At 50.1% G+C, this 26,152-nt stretch overlaps 1 protein-coding gene across 2 annotated transcripts in view; it reads right to left on the minus strand.

Moving 5' to 3' along the window:
* GABRQ (gamma-aminobutyric acid type A receptor subunit theta) overlaps positions 1-26,152 on the minus strand; it is a 75,145-nt gene that overhangs the window by 46,398 nt on the left and 2,595 nt on the right. For both annotated transcript variants that reach the window (XM_054214426.1, XM_054214425.1), the window contains exons 2-3: positions 24,545-24,633; positions 1,616-1,683 (exon numbers count right to left, since the gene is read on the minus strand). In XM_054214426.1, coding sequence (XP_054070401.1) covers positions 1,616-1,683; positions 24,545-24,633 — 157 coding nt within the window. The remainder of the gene's footprint in view (positions 1-1,615; positions 1,684-24,544; positions 24,634-26,152) is intronic.

Below are 26,152 nucleotides of genomic sequence, written 5' to 3' on the forward strand. Positions count from 1 at the left end.
AGGTTCACAGTTGGCACTTCACCCTGGGTCATATCAACGTATACATTCAGAATCTTCAAGCAGTTTGCAAGCCAAAACGACAAGTGAGATCATCTCGCCTCCCCTCCTCCCCGCACCATGCAACAGCAGAATAGCTGGTGGGCCAGAGAAACAGGGCAGGAGAGTCCAGAAACAGATAAATAGGACAGGAGCATTGGGAGACTAAGGTTTTAATTGACTTGAACAGCAAGAGCTCTAAACTGGCCTAGGATTCTCCTGCATAGGTCAGGAACTGAGGAACAGGACAGCTGCTGCCAGGAGGTCCCCATCAGCCTTTCACTCCACCCAGCCTCTTGGAAATGAGAAGAGTTTGGAGGAAAAGCCTCTGAGCAGGAGGGAGGAAGGCAAGGTCAGGCAATGATCAGCATGATCCATGTCTTCTGCTACGTGCTAAGGGTTTCTGAAAGACAGATAGGACAAGTCTGGGTGTGTGCCCAAACCATGACCAAAAGAATTAACAAATTTCACTTCAAACCATTGCTATCTGAGCAGGTAAATTTTTTCTTCTCAGTGGTATGAAAAGCTCCAGTCTACCAATGCCACCCAAAACCAGATCTCCATTAGATGCCTCCCTTTCCAGTACGGATCTCCAAAAAAATGCCAAAATACCACCAGCAAGCATGAGAAGCCCCTAACTGTTTTTCAACTTGTCAGGCACAGGCTGACAGTAAAGCCACCACTGTCATAGTGTCAACCGAAAAATACAATTCGCATCTACTCTTTTAAGGCATAAGCATTATGGCTTGGCGAGGTGGCTGTGCAACTGGCACAGAAGAATACAGTGTGAGAATCTACTCTGGATAAGATGCCACTAGCTCCAGAGATGCCAGCAGAGATCCTCCATCCACACGTTGAGAGGTAACACCAGGGATACTTCAATGTGCCGGTATAGATACTCACTAACCCTACTAGAATTTACCCCACATTAGGAAGTGAACTACAGTCTTTCAGCACATCCAACCACACCACAAGTACCACCAGCAGGGGTAGATGTGTACCTCAGAGGTCCTACATGCCAGTCCTCTCTTGCAAGTGTTGTTTCAAGTGAGTTCAGGATTCTTTCAGCCTGGAGCTGGGCTGAGGGTGTGGGGACAACTGTCAGGCAGTCACAGTGACACAGGCCACTCGGTGGGTGGAAAGAGCAAGGCTCAGAATGAAACCAGTACGCTGAGAAAGAAATTTGGAGAAAAAACCCTCATTTCCTGCAGCTAAGTGTTTGATTTTCTCTTTCATTGCATGGAGAAATCGTCCTTGAATTCATTATGCTATAGTGAGGAAGATTTCTGTCTTAAATTGGAGTTCCCATCACCCCTCAAAACTCTGTGTCCGAAGTAGAAGAAAAGAAAAATACTTCTTCAGTACCAGACAAATGTTACACTTCCTCCAACAACTTCCCAGCGGCACAGAAGATCTGTAGTAGGAGGTGAAGGAAGCAGAGGTGTGACTATCCTGCTTTTCAGAAGTGCACCCTGAAATCTCAGGTAGCTCCAAGAACCCATTGTCTTGGTAGCACATTCCAACCGGAAAATGGAATAACAGTTTATTAGGATTTTTTTTTTTTCCTTTCCACACTTACCATGTTGACTTCAGAGATCTGGTCAATGCTGGAGATATGGATGCTCATTCCCACTGTGACAGGGTTACCTGAAACACAAATGGACTGCGTTAGGACTGTATTCAAGTGCTCCTCCCTTATCTGCTATTAAGAATTGCATAGAAATGCATGGATATGATTTGAAGCAGCCTCACGTTCCCCAAGTATCAAGGATTTCCAAGGCACATGTGCTCAGATGATTAGAGAAGAGTAGATTTCTCTAACTCCCAGTCTTACAGACTCACCCCTAGAAGGAGTGCAGCCTAAGCTTGATTCTTTAATTCCTGGAAGTTAATTACCCCCTAGTTATACAATTATCTCTAGTTATTCCAAATAGTGCCTTCAGAGACCATCAGTAGGCTCCCAGTGGGCTTGCATAAGGTGTTACTGATTGACCATACAAAGAACATAGCAATCAAGCCCATGCAACACATGGGCAGGAAAGATACTCCAGCTCACTCCTCCATCGCTCTGTCTGCTCTGAGTGCTCAGTCTGAAAACCCCAAGTGAATTTTAATACCCAAGGTACGAGCCAAATACAGGGACCAGATCTATGAAGTGAGAAAGCAGCATTTGTATAGTGTTTTTTCAGAGCAGCGCTTGGATTGGAGAACAGATTCCACATTTTACCACGGGCATCAGGGCACATGTCACCCCGCATCCTCTTGCCTGCAGCCACAGAGCTGTGGTAGACGTCTGTGCACAGGTTTGCTGGGAAATTCAGGCATTCCCTTACTCAGCGATCAAGCTACCCTCGCACCGCAGTAAGGGCCACTGACTGTGGCGTGCAAGATGAGCTTGTGAGAAAACACCGCACAAGGGCAGGCACTGCCGGACCTCTCTTGCCCAAGAGCTTTACTACCACTTCCCACAAACCTGTAGAGTCAGAACAGACACCAGGCATTTCAGCCACTTCTTCCAGATGTGGAGGCGTCCCAACTAGACCCAGACTCACACTCGGTTCCACATCACCCCTTCTGATTAGCAGGTCCCCCAGCCAGGCAACAGGACATCCCTTTCCGTGGTATTTAAGCCGCATAAAACAATCTGCAGAGATACACATTCGCTACCAAAGCCAGCAAAAACCCTCCTGTGGCTTGAGATGGATTTTCTGCATTCTACCCTTCTCCTGTCATCCCCACAGCCCCAAAGCCAGAGCACAAACCCAATCCCACCACAAGCAAAGCTCCTCGTCTCGCACACGCAAGGTGGAAAACGTTTCCTTCAATGCAGTACTAGAAAGGGAATGGCAAGCAGTCATGCCACTCAAGGTATTAACTCTTCCATGGACTCATTAGTAGATCTAAGTGCTGAAATATTTACAGATAATCATGAAATGGCTTAGCAAGTAATTAGGAGATCGGGGGAGAGGGGAGAACCACACAACTGGAAATGAAGTGATTTTTTAATTATGTGTTACCAGAAGAAGGGAAGTAGTGTCATTAGGGCTGCCTTGTGATTGGGTGTACTGTTAACCGAGACCCTCTGCTGCAAATTAAGCAGCATTATCCTTTAATGGAATATGAACAACACTGAAAACATCAGAATCAACAACTGTAATTAGGCCCTGCTATGCAAATCTCCTTAAAGAGGCAGTGCTCTTCTCCAGCACTCCCGGCTTGCTGTCGGGGTGCCGGAGGCAGGGGTGCTCAGGAGACCTTGCAGAGCCTCTGAAAATCCCTACACAGGCACACTCCCAGCCACATCTTTGCTGTGCTGCTACATTCATCTTTCACAAGGGAACCAGGTGGGAAAATAACCAAGAGTTACTCTGGGGAGAGTCGATTCTCCTGCATCCTCCCTTGCGCCAGAGGCACAGGAAAGCTTTTAAAGGAGTCTCACTTTGGTGATTTCTCTTTTTTTTTTTTTTTCCCCCTGAAATCAGGGGCTTGTGATAGAAGCTATAGCAGGAGGATGAAGTCACCACTGACCCGAGGGTCTTACAGACTAACTGGTTACAGGAGGAAAGACAGGCCCATGCGCAGGGCTGCAGCAGAGCTGGGGAGAAGCCAGCTCCTGACTCCCGAGACATTCTACCATGCAGTGCCGTTTCCTCCAAGGGTTGCCTTACTGCCTGCTTTGCTTCCAGCCTGCCACCATCGGTACTTGTGCCACTGTGGTTGTGTGTCTCCTCCTTCCTCAGTGCAAAAAGTGGTTCTTTGCCCACCTGCCGTGTAGGAGACCCACTGAAACCACCAGGATGGGTGGTTGTAGCAAGGGAGCACTGACAGCGCTGATATACAAATATTTGTCAAATACAGAGTCTATCCAATCTAATCTATCTGTCTAGACATTTGTGCTGTGTTCATCACCATGGTATCTGAGCGCCTGAGGTCATGCAGTGACTCAGTGTCAGAGCCGTGGATAAGATCCAAACCTCCCGACTCCCAACTCCAAGACAAATGCTGGAGCGGAGATCAGGCTGCTCCCTGTCAGCCCGGGCTCGGCTGCACCCAGCGCGCAGTCAGCAATGTTCCTCTTGGCCACTCTGGGCACCGCCAAGACCTCTGCACCCCATCATTCACGACAAGTGGGAGGCTCCACTGCCCACTTGCAACCCCTGGGGTGCGCGCCCATCAACACACAGGCAGAAGCGTGTGATTGTTGTACAAACACCCTAAAGATGAAGGTATGCAAAGTCCTGCCTTTACTGGACCTACGCTTAGCTTGATCACAGGGAAGCCATTTCATCTTCTCCATCCCCGTTGGGGGACTGGCTCTCAGTCTCCCCAGGACAGGGATATGCGAGAGCATAGACACAGCCAACAGAAAAATCATGCCCTACCTCTTACCGCAGCCCAATGAAAAACTAGAGCGGCTGGTGTCCAACATTCAGGCTGTAAGTAGTACACAAAATAAACAAAGGACATCAATTCTGCCAATGTTAATAGCTTCAGGCAAGAGGGATACAAAAGTAGGGTATTTAAAATATGGGATAACGTCATCTGTGAATTTGTCCAAAAAGGCAGAACTCTGCAGTTGTGGATCTGAGTCAAGGCAAAAGAAGCAAACCTGATATTAAAGGTCCATACTTCTATCCATGCCTTGCCAATGGGTGCAAAAAATTAGACCCCTTAAAGAAAAATCTTATGCCTAGAAAAGATTTGTGGGCAAGATCACAAGTGAGGGAGTGTGAGAAATCCTGCCACTTTCACCAGTGAACGGCACCCTCACATGTCCCCGTTTCTCACCACCACGGGAGAAATCACAAACATTTTGTCCTGAAAGTAGTTGGATGCCTGTGACAAACATACTCGGGAAGTTGGAAGGGAAGCAGACAAAAGAGTTATAATAAAACCTGTCCTTTTTCTGCAAGTGATACTTGTCAAATATAAAAACAGTCAAGGTAGAGAACAAGTTGTGCTAATCTGCAATATTTTCCCAGCAACCAGTTATTACTTTCACATTTTATTTTATAATGCTTAAAAGCCCCAGAACCTAGAGTCATGTTGCTGCAGAAGTAATTCCTATGGCATGACTGCGGAGGAAAAGTCGTGTTTTCGAGCCCGTGTCTGCCTGCACTACAGCCAGAGGTGATGGCAGCTGGATCAGGACATCTTTTCTAGATCTCAGCCTGGTACTTCAGCTGCAGAGAGCAAAGACGACAGCCCAAAATTCAGTGCAATGGGTCTCCAGGCAGTGGATGCTTACTTGGGCAGCTGCCCTGCACTAAGGTCCAAGCTGCCCTCTCTTCACTCCTACGCAAGGAAGTTAGACTAGAGCAAGCCTGGGTTTCTGTGCCATCGCATCTCCGACCGCAATACAGACACAGCCAAAAAGACTCAAAACCAGCAGGCAGATAAACAGAGCTTACTTTATATTATCATCTACTTGAAGCCACACCATTTTCATGAACTACAGCCAATGCTTTGAGGAGTCTGGTTCGTGCATTTCTGACCACGTGAACTTGGCAATGCTGGCAGAGCCAAGGCTTGCGGTTGCTAAGGGACTGGCATCAGCCTCAAACCTACTGTTTAGCCTAAACTACAGGAACAAAGGCACTAACAGGCATCTTGGGAGGTTGCACAGCCCTTATCTTTCATGGAAGCAGACTGGAGTTTCTTTAAGGCACCAGTGTCAGAAATTCCACAGCTCCCTTGGATAATCTCTTCCTGCATTTCGCTGCACTGAAGGTTTTTCCTAAGCATCCGAACTAAACCTTCTTTGCAGCGTAAATGTAGTTTTGTCTCATCATTTCCCCCAGTGATAGTGAAAGAATAAATCAATCATCCTTCCTTAATAACAGCTTTTATGTACTGAGAAACCACGACATCCCTCTCCCTCCCCGCCAGTACTGCCTCGCCTAGATCAAACGCACCTGATGTCTTCAACCTGTCCGCAGAGGTCATGTTCTCCAAAGCTCTGACAATTACAGTGCTGCTCTCCTCTGGCCCCTTGCCAGTTTGTCTACATCTCTATTTTAAGGCATGGTATCCAGAAACCAGCCACCGAAGCAAAGATGACATGTCACCAGTACAGAGAAAAGAAAAAAAAAAAAAAGCAACCTCCCGGGTCCAGGGTTCTCACAAAACCACAGAAGCCCCCCCAAACCCACTGCACCCATCCTGGGAGCTGCTCACTGTGTGTTGGGGGTTAGAGGTGTCAAAGGGGCAGCCTAGCTCTTGCCATTAGAGCGCGTCACGCGTGCAGGAAGAGGGAGTACAGCACTGTCTCTTTTGGACAAGAGGGAAGATTATTCAAGACAGCTTTGTGCATGAGCCCCAGCATTCCCTGCTTGCGACCTGCCTGTGGCATCACCAGTCTCTGAGATCCCTGCAGCGGCAGGAAAGCTGCTTTAAGGTCTTCTGCTGAGTAAACAAAGCCAACCAGAGAAAATTAGATGTTTCAGCCGCTAAACCTACCTATAGAGCAGGTCTGTCCCTTACCCTGCAATGGTAAATACCCATGGGCATAAGACTCCGTCCATGCAAAACCCTCCTCCTCACCCCCAGCTCTCCAGCAGCCAGAGGACAGGGGTGGCACTGGAGCCCAGAAAGAGAGTGTCCCAGACAAGGTTGCCCTGAGCTGGCCGGCAGAACTGTTTCAGCAAACGCAGGGCAACACAGCCAGGCATGAAGAGGGCAAGGTTTGCTGATATATGTGCCTACAGGACTGCAGTGCCTTACTTGCATTTTCAACGACACCCCCCCACCCCCCCCCCCAAAAACAGGATCAGCAGTTAGGATATTCTCAGGCTTGCCAAAGGCACGACCAGCACACAGACTGTAATTTCACTCGCGGGACTTTTTCCTTCAGTCTTATCCTCGCTTTCCTGAACAAGGGAGATCTGTTCGGTATCTACTTGGCTCTTTCTGCAGAAAATGGTTTGCCCAAGCCACTGCCTCTGCTTTGTTCACAGCACTGAACCTCAGGGCACCCTGGCTTTATGTTTACAACTTTAAAACCACAACCCACGTCACTGCTACGTGCAGCGATGAGTTGGTTATACAAGGGTTGACAGGCACGGTTAGTTAGGAGGCAAGAGATCCCAGGTAGTCAGAGGTGCAGAAGGCAGCACATTCAGCACAAGGCTCACCACTAGCTGAGGAGCTGCTGCATGGATGCGACCATACAATCTCTTAAGAAATCCTACTCCCAAAACAGAAACCCTTGAATAATTTTCAGCTGATGAACTAGTTAATCCCGGGCCATAGTTTTTTTAAACCCACCCAAAAGATAACTCAGGGGCCAGACTATTGTCAGGACACTCAAATTCACTGTGGAGGAGTCTATACCTACCCCCCAGGACAGGGAGAACGGAAACGCTCTTGGGTTTTCACCATGTAGAAGGATTGTAAGAGGAGTTCACAAATTGCTATCTGCATAATAGCTGTGCTCACAGATCAAGCCCGAGGCTCTGCTGCAGCAATTAATAGGGGAATATCTAAAAGATGCCATCCCAGAAGGCTACACAAGCCAAAACACAAAGAAGTTTCCCAACCCTAATTTTCCTGTTCCTTTCCTTTTTTTTTTTAGCTTAGGTACAGCATCAAGCGCAAACTCAGTAAGTGTTAACATCGCTTCAGGAGCGAGAAAAGTTAACCATGTATCATGAAAGCAGAAGTGTTTTGGGAACCACTTTCAACTAGCGTCTCTGATTTGTGGTGACATCTAGAAGGGCTGAGCTCAGCAGGGCCTCTTAAGAACCTGTTTAAACTTTTCCAACAAAATCTAGGTTTAAATACCCAGTAAACACTCTCCAACCTTTTTTCCACTTGTTTTTTCACTCTTATTTCCATGACCTCTCCCGCACCCAATGCTATGCCCTAAGCTTGGCAGGCGCAGCACAACAATCAGGAACAAACACATTCAGAGGCTGATATCAAAGCTTTTCCCCTACCCTTAGCAGGTCACTCCATGACATCTGTTGGATTTAAAAGAACAAAGCATACCATGACATTATGCTTTTGGCCACTGTCGTACATTACCAGAAAGAGAGATGGTCTCACAGCAAGTCAGCAAATATGACATTGCCTTCTTGCCTGTGGGGAAACAGGGAGTATGAGGGACTTTCTACTGCTGAGAAAGCTCCTCCACATGCAGCAAGCATCGTATTTTGGAGCTAAAAGGCAGGGCCCTGGTCTCCGGAATATCTGGGGCTGTCAATGCCTGCTACTTCCCCACGGATTCATTGTTCTGCCGGGGCAGGAGGGGTATCTACCACCACCGATTCTCATGGAGATTGCAGGTAGCCTCTAAGTAGGTCTGGCAGAAAACAGTTTCTGCCGCTGGTCGTTTCCTGCATTTTGCCACATTTCTTCAGGGATCGCTTGGCACTTTTTAAGCCGCTGAGCCTGCGCACAGAACAAGATTGTGCTTAACCTTGCTAGGCTTGCCACCCATCCGCGTCAGACCAGACACAGCAATACCCTGTGCAAGGAGGCTAATGAGGATTTCCAGCCTGTGCCATTCCGGTCTCTTGGTAGCCTGGCTTTTCACTTCACCCAGTCAGATGACCGAGTTTGCACTCTTCATTTAAGATGGGGGAAATACTAGGGATTTCCCAAGAGAAATGAAAAGTTGGAGCAAGCTCTCACCAAGATGGTGATATCAAGGACCGCACACAGAACAATCAAGGGAGGGTACAACCATAGCATACCTCTTAAGCAGAGCTTTGGAATACCCAAACACTGAACAAATAAAGAGCTTCTGTAAGAGACAGGCTTTCCTCCAAGCAAGAATAAGGCCAATTCTTGAGCAAGGAACGAAGAGACACAGCACTTGCAGAGCAGGCAGAACTGACCACTCAAGAACTGCTATCCTGTGATGCTCTTTGCGAACACACAGGTTAACCTTGATAAAGGCAGCCACATTTCCAGCATGTTGTCAAAAGAAGTTGTCCCTGTAGATCTGAAGAGATAAAGAGGATTTTCTCACGCAAGCTGTGCCTGCTTGTGAGCCAGTGCTGAGGGATCCTTTTGGAGGAACAATGCTTTCCCGACGCAGATGCAGCACTCATTCTGTGACTGTTCTAGGGAAAGCAGAGAGCTAAGGAGCACAATCTGTGAGGCACAATGGGTTACCTAAGCTATCTCATGGGTATTTTTAATGGATTAGTAGGTATTAGAGTGGGATATTGCAAATATCCCATGGAAATTTGGAAGTGAGAGAGAACAATCAACTGGCTGCAAAAACAGTGTAAAGGTTGTCCCAGAGGTATTGAAGGATTATAGAGGAAGCTAAATCAAGGTTGATTTTAAAAGATGTTGGTAGACAGCTACCCAAGCTGAATAAAAACAAGGTCTCAAATGTACAGGCTTAAAAACGGAACAAAGGGTAGACACCAACCCTTACAGCTTCTGTACTCCGGGTGGACTCATCTCAGCAGAGCACCTGTACACACACACAGGGCTTTCAGCATTAAGAAAAATCACTGACTACTCAGAATAACATTTGTTCTTGGGAGAGGCCTAGGTCAATATTCAGGAGGCAAATTTTTAAAGCTGTTTCATCCTCAGCAATGAAGACAGTCTTCCAAAGCCTTCCATGTGCGTATCTCTCGCCTGGGTGATGCACACTTGGTAATGTTACAACAAAGTGAGAGGAAAATAAGTTCACAGGTTTGTCAAACTGCATATTTTACCTCATTTACAGACATACACGACTGCATCACCTTACCAAACTTGATCATTAACAACCTGGCAACACCAGCAGGTCCCAAGCAGTCAACTCTTTTCAAGAGTAACATTACCAGGAACACCCGTTCCCAACTACCACCCATTCCTTGAAGCAGGCAACACCCAGCTCGGACAGCAGCCGGTTCACTTTGCAGGGCTGCCACAACCACCAGCTTCTGTCGGAGCAGGGTGGTTGCAGAAAGCAGATCCAGATCTGACCATTGGGAGATGCAGGCAACGCACCTCCTGGTGCGCTGTGCTGCTAGAGTAAGGACTGATCACCTGCCCTCCTCTTCCAGGGACATTCCTGCTCCAAAGCATCCACACAGACCAGCTCTCTGGTTTTGAAATCTGCGGGGCACACACTTTGTGTTTTCTTTTACATCCCTCCCTGCAGGGGAGAGCACTTCTACAAAACATTGCATTTCCCTGTGCTTACACTGAGTTAACCCTGGGAAAAGCAGATGCGCTGCGCACCCCAGATCACTTCAGCTCCTACCCTGCACCAAGAGTAGTAGCAGGAGGGCAACAGGGCTTCCCAAGCAAGCACGCGTTGTAGACTAACAGCAGATCAACACAAGCCAGGCATTTTTTTTTTCCCCCCAGCAGCAATTTGAAGCATCAGACCCACACTGATCAGCCACCCCCACATTTCTCCACCTGAGAAGTCTTCCCTCCTACCTCTGTCAGGATCCTGGCAGGCAAGTGCATGTCCCCTGTGGGCCCTGGCAGTGCAGCAGTGGGGCGCAGCTCTGGTCGCCTGGGAAGCTGTGGGCGTCTTGGGAGGAGTCCAGCCCTTTTGATTTCACTCAGGCCCTCAGAGCTTATGTTTGCTCCGTCTCCTCCCAGCCACCATTTCCCCAGCTCGGGCAGGCTCAGAAGCCTTTGGCACCCTGCTGTTCCTCGTTGCCTAGCCCACTGCCTGTTACCCTGCTTTTTAAGGCACAAAGGCGGCAGGTCTTCAGAAAGGGTAGCACACAGACATTAAGTATTTTGAACCCCACAGGTAAATGTGCAAAAGGGAGCAGGGTATTTAATCATGTCCCTACAGCTTTCCGCCAAAGCACACTCACCACAAGCCTCAGTGCAGGCAGCTGCCCCGTCCTGCCTGCTCTCCACTTCCCCAGGTTAGTCTCAGAGCAGACCCACTCCCAGGACTCCCTCACAGCCTGGAAAACACTCTTTATAGCCCAAAACGCTGGATTCCTGCACAAGCACCAGTGCTACAAGGTCCACAAATGCACATACATTTTTAAGCATGATTACAGCTGAACCCCTACTTCTGGGACCCCCACAGCACCATGACACTCCTTGCAGGAGCCCAGGAGGCAGGAGCGCAGCAAACTACCCGGGAAAACTGCAGCATCCTCCTCCCACCCACAGCCAAACAGCTCCCAGTGCCAGGGGTGGTGCTATATGTGGGACATCCCATCTCACCCCATCCCAGCGCTCACAGGAGACTGACACAGGATCCAACCACCCAGCTCCCTCCCTCCCTCCACAGGAGCCTTCCACTCCCCTTAGGTGGGGCTACCAGGGTGTCAGGCAGGTGAGCCCATTTAGAAATTTTTCCTGTGTACCAGCTGGCAGCTGTGGAAATTTCTCCCATGTTGCCCATCAGGTTGTCTCACGTCACATCTCCCCACCCAGAGCACAAAGGTCCTGACCCACCTTTTCAGTGCTGGGCTTTTCTGGCACATTACCAATAAACGTCTGCTACATGGAGGAACCTTTCTCTTATATGCACTGGAAGGATCATCCCCCAGCCAACTGCAGACCTGGCCTGTACTTGAGGATGTGACCTGTCTGGGAAAACACTCTCACACATTACCAAATCCTGAGCCATCTAATCCCCTTAGCTGAAAATGAGCCGAACAAAATTAATTTAAATGGGTTAACACAAGCTTCTCTGTTCATATCAAATCCATTACTCCGTCTTGGAAGTATTTGTAACAACAACAAAATATCTGGACTTGTCATTTTTATCAAAGTGACAACAAGAAGGTGTTTTCCTTTTTCTCCCCCTGTTTTCAATTTTTAATGAGTTAGTCACACCTCCTCACCACTGTTTACAGACTCTTGTCTTTAAAGGATACCACAGAACCTAACTCCTGGATTGAATCCAGTTGGACATGCGTGGCATGCGGGGAAAAAAGAAAAAGAAACAAGATGTCCAGCTCAGGACATGGTAAACTTGCACAAGTATTGAAATCAGGGATGGGACATCCAGGAGCAGCAGGGGACAGTCCTGCTGTGGCCCCCTTGCCGTATTTCCATGAGATGATTTTTTTGATGGTGCTGGACGTGGTCCTTCATCCCCCAACACAGCGCAAAATCAGTGGCTGAGGTCTCCAAGGGAGAGAAGGTCACTCCTTTCTTGTTACTTCTGTCAGGTCCTTTGCGGAGATACAGCCCTTTCCTGGTGCCCATCTTATCTTTCCCAACAGACACTGTTACTAGGGCTTTTGTTAATGCTGACTTCAGATGCATCCCACCACCACCTCCCTGCACTGAACACCCAGACCTTTCCTTACCCTACGAAGGGCTCGGAGGCAGAGCTTTGGGGTCACAAGGTGCCCAAGGCTTATGCTCGGTGACAGTCAGGACAATTTACAGTGCAAGTATTGAAAAAAAGGAGTGAGTCAGGCCTGAAAAATATCATGACATTCACATTAAAATCATGAGTCTGAGTTAGAAATCATGAGAAGCAAAGCAAACACACAAACAAGCCTCCCCCTTTCCAAATGTTATATATGGGATTATATGTTTTCATCTCCCAGTTTTTGAGCCTCCTGGATGTGCCTTGTTCAGGTTGTTATGTTTTTTCTCCACAGTCTTAAGACAGAGAAAATCTTACAAAAATCAGCGATGACTGAGAATTGCAAGGGTTTTGTAGGGAGAAGAATTTAAGTTTGCAAGTTGGTCACTTTTGAAAGATTGACCCCTGCGCTGGTGTTTCCATCATTTCAGTAATGATCAGTTTGCAGAAGTGTCCTGGAAATTCAGCAGGACAAAAGTTACCAGGTTACCTTTTACCCCAGGATCCCTTATTAAGAGATAGAACTAACTGCCATTTGTTCACCAAAATAATTGCTTTCACTCAGGATGCATGGATGAGCGAATCTTGCAGAGCTTTTACATATATATTCATCTCCAGCAATTCATCAACATAATAATCACGCATTATTAACTTGAGTACTCATCAAATTTTTTTCTCTAGCTTCAAATACTAGCAAGGAGCTAGTGTGCAATAGGGAAGAAAAACATGTAGAGGAACTTGTGATGAATGTTCTATTTTTGCTATGAAAGAAGGATAAGAAGAAAAATTCAGCTCATAGCCTAACCTCTCAGCTCACTTCCAAAAATTTCTTACCAAGCTGAGACCCTTCCCCAGAGGCCAGAAGACTGGGCTTTCCCGCAAACCTTCTCCCCAGCTGGAGTTTCCCTCTTCAGGAGACAATGTCCCAGCAGTGAGCTCCCATCCATAACCTGGGTGGCCTCCTTTCCTGGTGTGACAGCCTCTGCTGTTACACCCGGAGCTTTGCCACCTGCAGTGGGGACCCCCCTTTTTTACACATTCCCTGCTGAACTTCCCAGGGCAGCCCCCAAACCTGGCCTTTCCCGTGGCACAAGCTTCCCCCAACCTGGAAAAGTGATCTGCTGTGGTCTCACTAATGCAAAGCTCCTTAAAGAAAGCAGCCTGCAGGTGGATTGTCTCGCTGTGGCCAATGTGTAAGATAAGAGCAAGAAGAACACCAGGAAGCTGCCTGGTAGCTGAGGAGGTGTGTTTGGAAAGATCTCCTGATCAGAAAACCCGTCGTGGTTCTGCAACACAGCTGCCGCTAAGCCCTGTGGAAGAGGAAGGTCGGTGCTCTTTGCAGGGGTTGGTCTGTGTAGTAGATAAAAGCCTACCATGGCTTTTAGTGGCTGAAATGACCCTGTGTGCTCAGACAGTGGAGTCTCTCACTGGGAGAGGGATGTCCCTTCTTGCCGACAGCCCATGGTGAGACTTATTACAGAAGCACAAGAAGAGTGAAGGTTGGAAGGTGCAATAGCCAGGACACCCTTCCTGCTTTTTCCACTATATGACATGATCATACACAGTGAATATATTATCTGCCACGTATAATTTTTTAAAATATTCAGCCAATGATCAAATTTTCAAAATTTCAGTTTTTCTGAAAAAGACGGTGGGAAATGCTTTCCTGCTCCATCCACCAGAAGGGGAACTATTTGTGAAAAAAATTAATACCCGTTGCATGTGAGAGCCTTCCCTACGGCTATATCCCTTCCATTTCTCTGCAGCAAGAAGTGGACCCACCTGCCTGCTCCCTTTGGGGATTTCACAGGCTACCGCAGTCGGAGGAAAGGTCATGGTTTGGTGACCAAGCAGCGGACCAGAGCGCTGAAGGTGCTCAAGTCCATTCCCATGAATAAAGAACAAGAGTCAGAAGCAGAACTTCCCAGTGCTGTTCCTTGTGCTGCCACAGGTTTTCTGTGTCATCCCCAACAAGCAGCCCCCTCTTGGTGTTCCCTTGATGTCAAATGGACCTAGCGGTGGCCCATCATCCCACAGGTAGTGGGGAAGATTTGTTCGTCAATGTTTGTACAGCAAAGAAGCCTTGCTGCTATCTGTCACACAGCGCCCGTAATACTACCTGAAAACAAATTATATTCGTGCATAATCAAAATCACATCCAGCTCAGCCCTGATTCAAGAATCCTTTTTGGCTGGTGATGATGTCCAGAGCAGAGAGAGCACAGCTTGATTTCCAGAGCCCAGGCTGAGCTGGCAGAGCTGGCAGGTAGAAATATCTTGTTTTGACTGGTAAACTGAGCAAATTTGACATGGAAACCACTGAGGGAGAATAAATATGGAACAACAAGATGTAATTTTTACAGAGGCTCTTTTTCAACGAGAGCTGTACTAGGAGCCATCCTAGACTTGAAGTAAGAGGTCCTGAGGTCTAGGCAGGGAAATTCAAGCCATGGTAGGTTTGGCTGAGGCTCACCCCTGTCACAAGCACAGACATCTCTAAGTGCACAATTACTTAATGGTACTATTCCTGTAGGACTGCAAAGAGCAGGAGAAGCAGGAAGGGGACGGGGGGAAAGATCAGAGAAGAAAAAGAGTTTTTAGCTCTGTCACAGAACCAAGGATAAGTGCCAAAACCAGAAGAATAGCCTATAGGAACTCATGATCAGTGTTCTCCAAACCAGCCTGAAATTCATAGCCTGCTCAAAGCAAACGGTGGTGCTTCTCTGACCGGGAAGAGCTGTGTTTCTTCCTATTTAACAGGAACAGGATCAATGACTGGATCTTCAGAACACCTGTTTATTTGACAGATCTGTTCATGCTACAGGGCTCCACTGTACAACATTTCTCTTTCACACGTATGTGATGTGAATTCCTTTAATGGGCTTCATGCCATCATTAAGCACATCATTGTCTTGTCCGTGTTTCTAGTCATGTTTTAACAAGTGCATGATATTTCACATGAAATATCAAGATATAAATAGACACTTAACAAACCCCACCAAGGGCTATCCGCAAGAACGGATCTGAGAGACTTCCGCACCAAATGCTGTCACTACTGCTAAAGAACCGCATTACATCAGTTCAGCCTGACACTTTAGTAGCCTCCGACTTCTTTTTTCTTTGAACCAGACATAGGTGAGAAAAGTGACATGCACACACAGTCTGTTTTTCATGTAGCAGTAAAACTACAGCATATCCCTCGCCTTTTATATTTCGTGCTATGTGGGTTAAAAACATTTCTCTGCCTAACTGGGATATCGGGAGTCTTAGGAAATGAACAATGCAGATATGTAAAGCTGCTCTGATGAACAGCTCTAGGGCTGTGAGAATATATTTTGAGTAATCAAAAGGACTTGTACTAATGGGTTTTTGCACTCTTTTTACATTTTGCTTTCAGTGGCAGTCCCTCGAAGGCAAGTTTACCGTCAGGAATAGTCTCAGAAACGGTGAGCGTTATGTAGATGTTAATCAAGGAGAAAGATGGGTCCAGGTGAGATGGAAAACATCCACCAGACTGTCTATAAACAGCAATCTGCTTTTAATCAGTTAATTAATTAAGAACTATTCAAATTATTCTGCTAATCAATAACTTGAATGTATTGTATTTGGTCATAAAAAGTCTATGACTAAGAAAAGAGGCAAAATTCATGGAATAAATGCTTTGTTAAAATGATGATGACGTCTTTCTTTTAGAGAGACATCTCAGAGCCCCTCGTTAGCCACGGTGGGCTACCATGGACCAGCTCCAGCCGTGCTGGAAGGCGGCTGTGTCAGGGTGGAACGGAGCGGCAGGGAAAGGCTCCAGCAGCCAAGGGTGAAAAGGAAGGAGGAGGGCACCGGATGCAATTCTCCTACGTGGGATTTGGCACAGACACGAGAATCAACATCTCCTCCAGTTTCTGTGGAAGTATAGAGGCTTAATGAATGACAGCAAGCCTTCACCGGATACTATATCCAGAAAACTGTGCCTGGTACCACCAAGCACAGCTCTAGGGCAGGCACACAGATTGCTCAGAAGCCCGAGTCCAGTTTGACTCTGGGCTGAGATTTGGGGGAATTCATCTTCATGCTGCCTTCATCACACCACCCAAAACTCCCTCCTCCTCTCTCTGTCAGACCTTCCTGTCTCTGAGGGAGGATAATAAGGATCTTGTGGGGCCACGGATGAATGCACAAATATCCTCAACATGCAGCGAGAAGTTCGCAAGCTCCATCACACTGGAGGAAGGGTCTAGTCTGATACTCTAAAATATTATTGCACTCAAAAAAATGCAAGCGAAAACAAAATGGATGAAAGTTATGTGGAAGGATGCCCACTGCTGAATGGATGTTATGGAGCCAGTTCTTAATTAAACAGTCCCCAGGATCCTTGTTCATTCCTTTTCCTTGTTCAATAGAGGATGGATTTGCTCTGAGGATGACGCAGGATTATATACCAGCGGATAGTGCTGACAGTGGGGTCCCTGCCTGATCTGCTGAAGAAGCTGATAGCCATGCGGTGAGTGAGGGGGAGGCATCCAGGAAAGAAAAGAAGATGTTTGTGTAGCCGAGTCCTGTTCTCCACGACTGGAAGTACCACAAGGGGTTCCCACGTGCTCCTTCCTGTGCAAGTCACCTAAACCTCACAGGTTTTCGTGAACTCTGCCTGTCTCTCTCTTGGGGCACTGGGGCTGAGCACTCACAGCTGTGGCTGAAATCAATAGGAGCTGTGCTTTGAACATGCTGTGTGCTGACTACAATGCTGCTAAGTATTCTGGAAAATCAGGTGTTTTGGCTGGGCACCCCACAGCAGGGGTTACTTTTGACTCCTGGGAGGGGAGGTGTGAACACGTTCGTGCTGTACTGGTGTGCTTGACAACAGCTATAAAAACCAGCTAATTCTGTGTCATTAACAATTCTGAATACAGAGCAGTCAAGAAAGCGTGGGTCCAAGATGGTCTTTGCCTGCTCAGTCCCAGGCTTTTTATCAGACGTGCGTCTCACTCCAGTCTGCCTCAACCTGTCCTAATCACCTGCCTTGGCCACCTCAGCTAGTCCCCACTGCCATGCTCCCAGCCTGTCCCCCTCTCGAATGAAGGGAACAAGAAAGATCAGCCCCACGTGTAAATGTCACCTCTGGTGTGCTCCGTGCAGGTGTTCAGGAGGAAGCGACTGTTAGACCTTGCCTCCTGATGCACCTGCAGAAGGGAACCAAATACAGCTCCAGGGAGCAACCCCAATTCTGGCTTTTCTGAAGTCCTGAGTGTCTGACTTTACAGCCTCAAAGTCCTTTTTACAGCATGTATTTCCTATAAAAAGAGCAAAGTGAAAAAAATAGAAATTCCATCATGTGGCAATGTGTTAACATCCACATATGTCCCAAGAAGGACTGGATCCTTTCATTTCCTGCCACTTCAGTTAATGAAGTAAGACACAACAGCAGGAGGTTGTCATCTTCCTTCTGGATTAGCCCTAGAGAAGATGTGACCCATGGTCTGGAGCCAGAAGTCATGTAAATGGGGGAGGAAGTGGGTGCTGCACATCTGCAACCAATTTTACTGACCAAGAACATCCTTTTCTTCAAACTCTTTCACAGGAAGGAAAGTGGGATTGCTGGCAGGCATGGTGGCATATCCACCTTCCCTTTGGCCCTGGGTGACACTGGGTTTTGCAGACTTCTCCAGACAGCTCCTGCCTCTCCTTCTTCAGTTTACTCCTTTCCTCCCCTCTGATCCATGTTCCCCCCTCTGTTTTCAAATCCAGAGCTGCTCCTCAGCCCTGCCTACGTGTAGGGAAGGAAGGATGATATTTCCCGCTGTAATAAGGCTCTGTGAAGCGCAGCATTTCAGGTTAACCCTGTGTCCAGCTTTGGGCAATTTCTCCTGCGGTCAGTGAAGGAGATGGCCCTGGCGGGAGGAATGCTCTCCTGCTAAGTCTCAATTCCCTGCCCCACAGCATGCAAAACAGTTGGCTCAAGGCATCTCAAAAGTGTAGGGAAAATTGAATCTGGCTGCTCTGAGATTAAAACATTTTTGCCACAGACAGGGAGGAGAAGAGAGCAGGAGAGCTGGGGACTAAGCCCTAGAAATGTAGATTTGCAGCTCCTAGTGGCCCCAGGGCAGGTAGCCCAGGACCAGCGCCTGCCCCCCTGCAGGGCTGTCCCCTTCCCAGCCCCACGCCCTGGCCCTGCCGCAGCAGCACCACCACCCTGGGATGCTGCACCGGCACCGGAGGTGGTGGGACCACAGCACTAGTGACAGCCAGGTCGCTGGTGGCCCTGGGCCCCCACCTACCACACACGCACCTGGGCCAGCCCTGCTGGAGGTGCTGCCAACTTCACCTCCCAACAATTTAGGAGAGGGAAAAAGCCCAGCACGTACCCGCCTCAGCTCGTTCTCAGAAATATCTGAATTATTTTGCCTAAAATTTCCCCCTTCCCCTTCGAAAAGTCAAAGCAAGCTAGCTGCACGGAAAAAAACAGAACCACTGTGGCCGAACCTTATACGCAGTAGAAAACAGGGACATTTTCGGGAAGCCTTAACAACGTGCGATACCGCCAGCCTCGACTACGTAAGAAACCAAATTGCCGTTCCTTCCGGTTCAGGATCACCAAGACCAGCTGTTTCCCAGCCACACAGGGCTGGTGGGCCAGGGCTCGGGCCCCCCTCTGCCTCCTGCCGCATTCGTGCCAGCCAAGGCGGCCGCTCAGCCTGCCAGCCCTGCCAGTTTCGGAGCCCTGAACTACTGACGACGCTTCACTGCAACACTTTATGCATCAGCAATCATTTATTTTTACAATCCTGGGTTTCAAGTGATGCTGTTACGCAGGGGAGGGCTGAGGATTTAATCCCCAGGCCCACTGAATTTGGAGTGGCCTTTGAAGAAGAAACGTGGGGGAAAGAGCAGGACGTGGGGGCAGGCTGGGTCCCCAGGAGGGTGCAGGTGTCATGGAGCAGAGGGGGGCTGAGGGCAGGAGAGGCAGGGGAGAGAAAGGAGAGAGGCCAAGATATTGCAGCTAAGGAGGGGTTTGGGTGTCAAAGGAGAGGGGCGAGACTAGGCGAGGGTGACGAGAGCTGGGAAGCCAGCTCCATGCCGCAGGGCAGATGAGGAACAGGACACAGGCTTGTTTCAATTCAAGACCCCCAAAGAACCAATTCTCCCTAGGAAAATTTGAACTAAAAAATGGGGCAGGGAAAGCTGTTGGATCCACAGGCATGGAAACATAGGATTTACTATGTAATCCCGAGGGCTTCCTGGTCATTCCTTTTTCACCAGGCATTCTCAGACACTGTGCACACCACCCAGGAGAAACACTAGGAACCCCGCACTCCAGGTGGGGACAAGGAGCAGAGAATGCCCTCGCCTTGCTTTCGGCTAACAAGACCTGTAAATGATGCTGGGAAACCATAAAATGTCCCCGTTCCATCCGCTCCTGGGAAGCGGAGCCATCCACCTGAAACTCGCAAAGTTTTGGGTTGGAAATGTTGCACCAACAGAGAGCAGCTGAGTCACTGAGCTCAAGTGGGATCCTCCTGCCATTCCTTCATTGCCTTCTCTACCCTGGGGCAATACAGTCTTCCTTTGCTTTTTTTTTTTTTTTTTTCTTTCTTTTTTTTTTCTCCTATGGAACTAATGCTTCTGAAAGTAAGTGCCTAAGAGCACTTACACGAGCAGGGTGCTGCTCTGAAAGCTCCCGTGGCACTGCAATGCTTCCCAGAGCTCATCTGCAGCGTTCCCTGCTCATCCAGTCCTAAATCGTGAGCATCCTGCTTGCCTTACTGTGACCTGGCTAGCAACAAGCCCACCGAACAGTGCCCCCCATACTATCCATCCCCCAGGCCAGTGCCGGCTGGATGACACCCACCTGCGATTTGATCTCCCTGTGAGATACGCTGCCCTGCTCCCCCAGAGCTGAGTGGGCTCCCCAGCACACCCTGCCAAAAGACCTCGCTCTGCACCACTGCTGATCTTGCAGTACCAGGACAGACATCTCCCTCTTCAGCAGACCAAGAGCCCTGGCTGGATCTTCCTCCTACTCTGCAGATCCCTCCTCCAAGATCCCCACCACAATCCTGGCCAAACCCCTTAGACCTGCTTTGCAATGGCCTCCCGTCCTTTCAGTCCCAGGCCACCTCCTTGCTCAGCCCATGAAAACTTTGGGCTTTGTGGTCCCTACATGTCCCACCCTTCCACTGTCCCACATCTCTCCAACCTGGTGTGCTACTCTAGGGCTTGGGGGATTGTGTCTGAGAAGTAAGAAGGGATCGTCCAGGGCTCCCCAGGCCGGAAGGGTTATCACTTGTGCCCCAAGGACTGATGTTCCTGCTGGCGTTGAAACACCAGCACCTCCACCCCACCTCGCCTTGTGCCTGACCCCCTTGGACTGCCCCACTGTCCTGGGTTGGCTTTCTAGAGGAGTTGCTCCCAGATTTTTCCATCACCCCCACATGGGTCCAACTTTCCCCCTTTCTCCCGTGTGTCTCTCCATCCAGCCCAGCTCCCCAGATGAGCAAGACACACTCATTGCCACAGCACCACCCCTGAGAGCCGACCTGCTCATCCGCCTAATGGGTTTCCAAGGGGGTGGGGGAGAGGGGAGGAGAGCGAGTGGCTGATGCTTCTCAGCCACTCAGCTCGGCCTAGAGCTAACGAGGCATCTCAAAATTAAAAAGTGAACTGCAATCCCCAGCAGGCCTGTCCTCCTTTTGGCATTAGTCGGAGTTCTCTTTCTCTCTCTCCCTAAAAAAAAAATAAAAAAGAGGACTGGGGAGCCGTGAGTTGCATTTGGAGCCGTTGAAGCACCACGTCCCGGGGACAGTGGGGGTGCTGGGACGAAGCGGGCAGCCTGGGGCTGCTGTGCCATGTAAGCACTGGCTCTCTTAGAAGGGCTGACATCTGCAAGATCTGCCTCGCCATAGCAAATGGTACACAGGAACAGGCTCTTCCAGACCCTCTGCACCCAAAGGTCCCCAGCTCCCTCCTGCTCTGCCGGCAGAAACCAAATGGTGGTGGGTGCGTGGAGGAGGAGTCCCAGGCTGTGGAGGTGGCACCCTGCCCGCAGGGCTGAGCCGGGGGGCGGGGGGGGACAGTGCAGGGGTGATTGCCACCAGGCACCGATGTGGGGGAAGGATGGCAAGAAGGAAATAACGCTCCTGTTGGAGGAAGAGATGGGGAAAGCGAGCAGGGAAAAAGCAGAGAAGGGAGGAAGGGAGGGCAGCCTGCTTTATCGCTTTTGTGGGCTGCATTTCTCACATGGCAATCTGCTTGGTAAAGACCTTTCTCTGCCTCCCCGTCTGGGGTGCCCATCACCGTCTGCTCTGATTTTCCTGCCCTCAATGCCCTCATCCTTGAGCGGCAGAGGGACAAGTGTTCTGGCTTGTAGAGGTGCTCTCTGGAGCAGCTCAGCCTGGCTCACAAGAAGTTGGGTGGTAGCTGCTTTGTTCCAGTCCTGTCCACTCCTCCTGCCTCTCCAGCCAGACCCCTTGGTCACTGCTGGGCCAGCCCCGAGACAGCCCCATGCTGTTCCTCCAGGGCAAACGGCTCTAAGAGGGACCTGTCACCCCTCCAAGATGCTGTCTCGGCTATTTGCGGCTCACCCTAACTGGTCTTCCCAGGGCAAGAGCACAAGTGGGCGAAGAGCGCTCGCCTCCCCCAGCAGAGATGGCTTATACCCATCTTGCCCAGCTGGAAGGCAGCTGAGGGGTGGCAGGATGGTCCAAGCGGAGCACGAGGTGGGATGCGGGGCAGTGTGCTGGAGAACAGCCCAGTCCTCAGGGTGCTGGGACTGGGGTTCAGTCCAGTCCCCCGCGTCCCTGAGAGATGGCAGGTCTGCGTGCACAGCGCTTCCAGGGCTTTGCCCAAAGTCTGCCTTTTCCAGCTGCACACAATTTATTAGGGGGAACTTTGCCGTCTCCACAACAGGGCTGTGGATGAATTGGAAGCCACAAAGGGTTAGACACATCCCACTGAATTTTTCCCAGGAATGGATTTGGCCCAAAATCTCAGAGAACTGGTGAGCTCTGGGGACAGTAACGGTTCAAGGAAACTTCCACCCGTTTGCCCTGGGTTTGTAATGCTAATGATCTCCAGCTTTCAGACCCACCTCTCAGCCCGCCCTTCCCTCATCTGTTAATGCTGCAGGGGAAATTTTGTCCAGATAAGGTTACCCTCAAGGGGAGGGTGCCAGACTTGCCGAGAGTTGGGGCATCCCTGCACGCTGAGCACCACTGGTGCCACCTGGGACGTCACACTCACGAGCAGAGAAAAGGACAAGAAAGGGTCAAAGGCAACAGTGAGACGAGTGCAGGAAAGAGGGTTACCACCATCTGTCTATTTCCCTGCTTGAGTGAAGGAAAATGCAGTTTGTACTTTGGGAATTCAGAGTAAAATCAAATGAAATGCAACGGTTGCCCAAACCCATCCATTTTACAGTCAGGAGGGACGCAGTGCCTGCCGAGCCCAGCCTGTGCTCCGCACAGACCTGGCAGGATCAGCAGCATCGCCTGCACCGAGCCCTGCGCCGCCTTGCCCAGGCTGAAGGAAAGGGGTGATCCGTGTCCTGGGGGGGCGGCTGGCTGCCCCAGGGACCTGGCATCAGAGTACACGGGCTGTGAAATGGACCTGGGCTGCTGGACCTCCAGCCCCACGGCTCCCCGCTGCACCCCTCTGCTCTGTGCCTCTGCGGAGCCAGATCGCCTACTGTTTTACTCGATCATAATCATCTCAGTGGCTTACAAGATGGTTTTCTTGCAGTTTTTATGTCGTATCTGCAGTTCTTCCCCTCATAAAATGTGACTGCACCAATTCCTGTGGTTGGGACTGGTCAGCTAATAGGGACACTTCACGTTTCCCAGATAGAACCTTTAAATCAAATCCATGTTCAACGGAGAGAAGGGAGAGGGGGAACCTCTGTTTCCTTGCAGAGCGCTGCAAGCCTCCCCACAGCGTTCCCCACTGCACTGGACTGACCTGTGCACTACGGAGGGATGAGCATCTCCCCCACTCCACAGTCTTCCAAGAGGAAGCGTGGTGCTTCCACTCAGTGCTGCTGCCTGAAAGCCCCTGCTCCACGCCGGAGGAGAGGACTATGGTGAGGGCGGTGGGGACAGCAAGCACGGGCAGGGAAGGCAATCTCTGACAAAGATAAAGGGGCGGTGAGTAAATGGGGGCAGGTTTGGGTGGGGTGCAAGGAAACCAGAGGTTTCAGGGAGAGATGAGTTCATTCATGGGGTCATGGGAAACTGGAATACACTGAGGTGACTTCAAAACCTGAAGAAATCAGTGGGAATATTCACCCACCCCCACTTTCAAGGAACTCTGCGTCAGGCCCTTTGGGAGAAAACATGGTGATACCCTTGTATCACCGTGGACTTGGCCCTGACTTCTCTCTCCCTCGAGAGCAAAAGCATGAATGTGCTTCCCAGCAGTCATCTGGAGAAGGACAACTCGATGTGGTTCCTGTGCTCCTGCAGGCTGAAGATCCCCCAACTCCACACATCTCCTCATGAGAAGGAAATAGCATTGCCCAGAAAAGACTGAAAACAGCCAAGCTTGGCAGGCTGAAGCCAGAAGTCCTCCAAAACCCCTCCTTGTGTGGTCAGCTGTGGTTCTCCATTGCCTGCTCCCCTCCAACAAAGGGCCTCAACTGTACCCTGGAGTACGATGGTACCCACAGATTACTTCATGTTTCATCTTCACCAGGACAACAAAGAGAAGGCTCTTCCCCTTCTCACAAGAGAGGAATTGCAGATCCTCACTTCTCCTACTGAGTAAGTATCGAGGCCACCAGCTCCCCAGGGAATATTTTATCCCATTTTGCTGCTGAGGGGGCAGCTTGGCAGACCAGCTGACATGGACTGAATGGACAACCCAACCATCTGCAGGGAAAACAGCTAAAAAACCTGGCATTGGGCACAGAAATGGAGGAGGGTGACCTGTTATCTGCAATGGAGGAAAGTTTGAAGTAGAGGAAAAGCAGAGTGTCCCCGTCCCAGCAAAACGTTCCCAGAAACATCCCACCATGGACAACCCCTCAGCTGTCTGCAGAAATTGGTTATGGCAGGAGGAGAGGAGCTGGTGGGAGGAGGGGGGAACCAGGAGGCGAGAAAGAAACATGAGGGAGAAGGCAAGGAGGAGATGGGGCTAGCAAACAGCATGGCGGGGAGAAATCAAGTGTGAGCATTTCGCGAGGTCAGTGTGTGTTGCGAGCAGCCGAGCTGGCAGCACAGACACGCGACAGCCCCCGTGCTCTGCTCCCCGCGACCGGCCATCACCATACCTCCAAAGTCAGGCCTGAGGCGGACGTCATAGCCCTTCAGCAGTTTGTCCACAATCTCTTTCACCACAGAAATATTCCCAGTGGATGGGCTGAAAGACAAAAGAAGAGAGTCCTCGTCATCCCAGGTGCCACCATCCCTGCAGGAGGGGGTCCTGTCTGGGCAGCACTGCCAGAGCATTCCTTGTGCCCCATGGCACCAAGGCGCCCGTGTGTGCTACAGACACCCAGCCGTGGGCACAGCCTCCCCGTTTCCTTTCTCATTCCTCTTTTCTGTCCCTGGTGCAGCTCTTGCCCCTGGCCTGCACACGAGCCCCTCAGGGATGCCAGGTGTCCTGGGCCATCCTTGGGGATGGCACAGGAGTCTCAGCAGGTATTTTGGCTCCTCTTCTGCGGCTCACCCCAACTCCTGGGTACTCCAAACTCCTTCCCCCCGTGCTCCCTCCTGGTGCTTGCCTGCACCCCAGTGGTCCCACTGGGCTGGTGCCCCCCTCAACGCGGGCACCATTCACCACGGTCACCCTCTCCCTGGCCACCAACTGGCACACTTGGGGTGCCTCGCTGTGCCCTGCCCGTAGGTGGGTGAGCACACACGCGCACACACAGAGGCAGAAATGATCCTTTCTGTTCCAGCAAGGCGTGCACGGGGCGGCTGCAGCCTCCCCCTTCCCCTGCCACGCCGGGCACTTGGTCCCACTCCCGCACCGCACAGCACAGACTTGTCACACGCTGAGGTCCCCACTGCAGGGCTCCCCCCTCCAGCAGGTGCCCTGCACTGTCACACATCCCAGTGCAAGCCCTGCCTCTCAGTGACCCAGGTATTTCTTCATATTATTGAAGTAAAGGATAAAAACCTGCTCCTTTTCTCCTATGGCCTCAACATACGGCTGATCTTTGGCACGTAAAAATTCATCTTCTGTCACACGGCATCACGGTGACTTCTTAGCAACGCAAATTAAGAGACAGAGATAGAGAAGGAGAGTCCATCTTTTGCTCTCTGTGCCAGGGCAGCGATCCTTTCCCCCCCAGCCCTCTGATTTGCAGGAAGGGGGGACAGCCGTCCTCGCTAACACTGATCCAGCTCCTCCAGCCATTTCAGCAAGAAGGAAGCTCCCTCTAATAACAGCCCGAGAGCTAAAGCAAAACTGAAGGTGGGAAACCAGAAAGCAGAGGATGCTAAAAATATTGAACCTATTCAGGGCTGCGGGGTATATAGGTTTTCTGCCTGAAAACCCAGCCTCTGTGCCACCCTCGTCCCCTGCTTTGCATGAGAATGGAGACCCTGCCGGTGACAACTGCTGCTCTTTGCAGTCACCCACCACAACAGCATGTCTCCCTGTCAACACCGCCTCCCACATCCATCCAAGTCAGGCTGGAAAGCTGCAGCATAGCACTGCCTCTGCCAGCCAGCCCGGTGCCTCGCCGGACACTGGGGTTTGCGCTGACACGTCCGTGTGTCTGCACATACACAGACAGACAGACACACAGACACACATGCTCTCCTGACTGTACGGAGGATGTACGGACTTTCCTGCCTGTGCACACGGACACGCAGACACACGAAAGCGCTGGAGCTCAAGGGTACAGCTGTGAAATGTGCACAAATGTGGG

The sequence above is a fragment of the Rissa tridactyla genome, chromosome 9 (assembly GCF_028500815.1).
Source record: "Rissa tridactyla isolate bRisTri1 chromosome 9, bRisTri1.patW.cur.20221130, whole genome shotgun sequence".
In the NCBI taxonomy this organism is placed as follows: domain Eukaryota; kingdom Metazoa; phylum Chordata; class Aves; order Charadriiformes; family Laridae; genus Rissa; species Rissa tridactyla.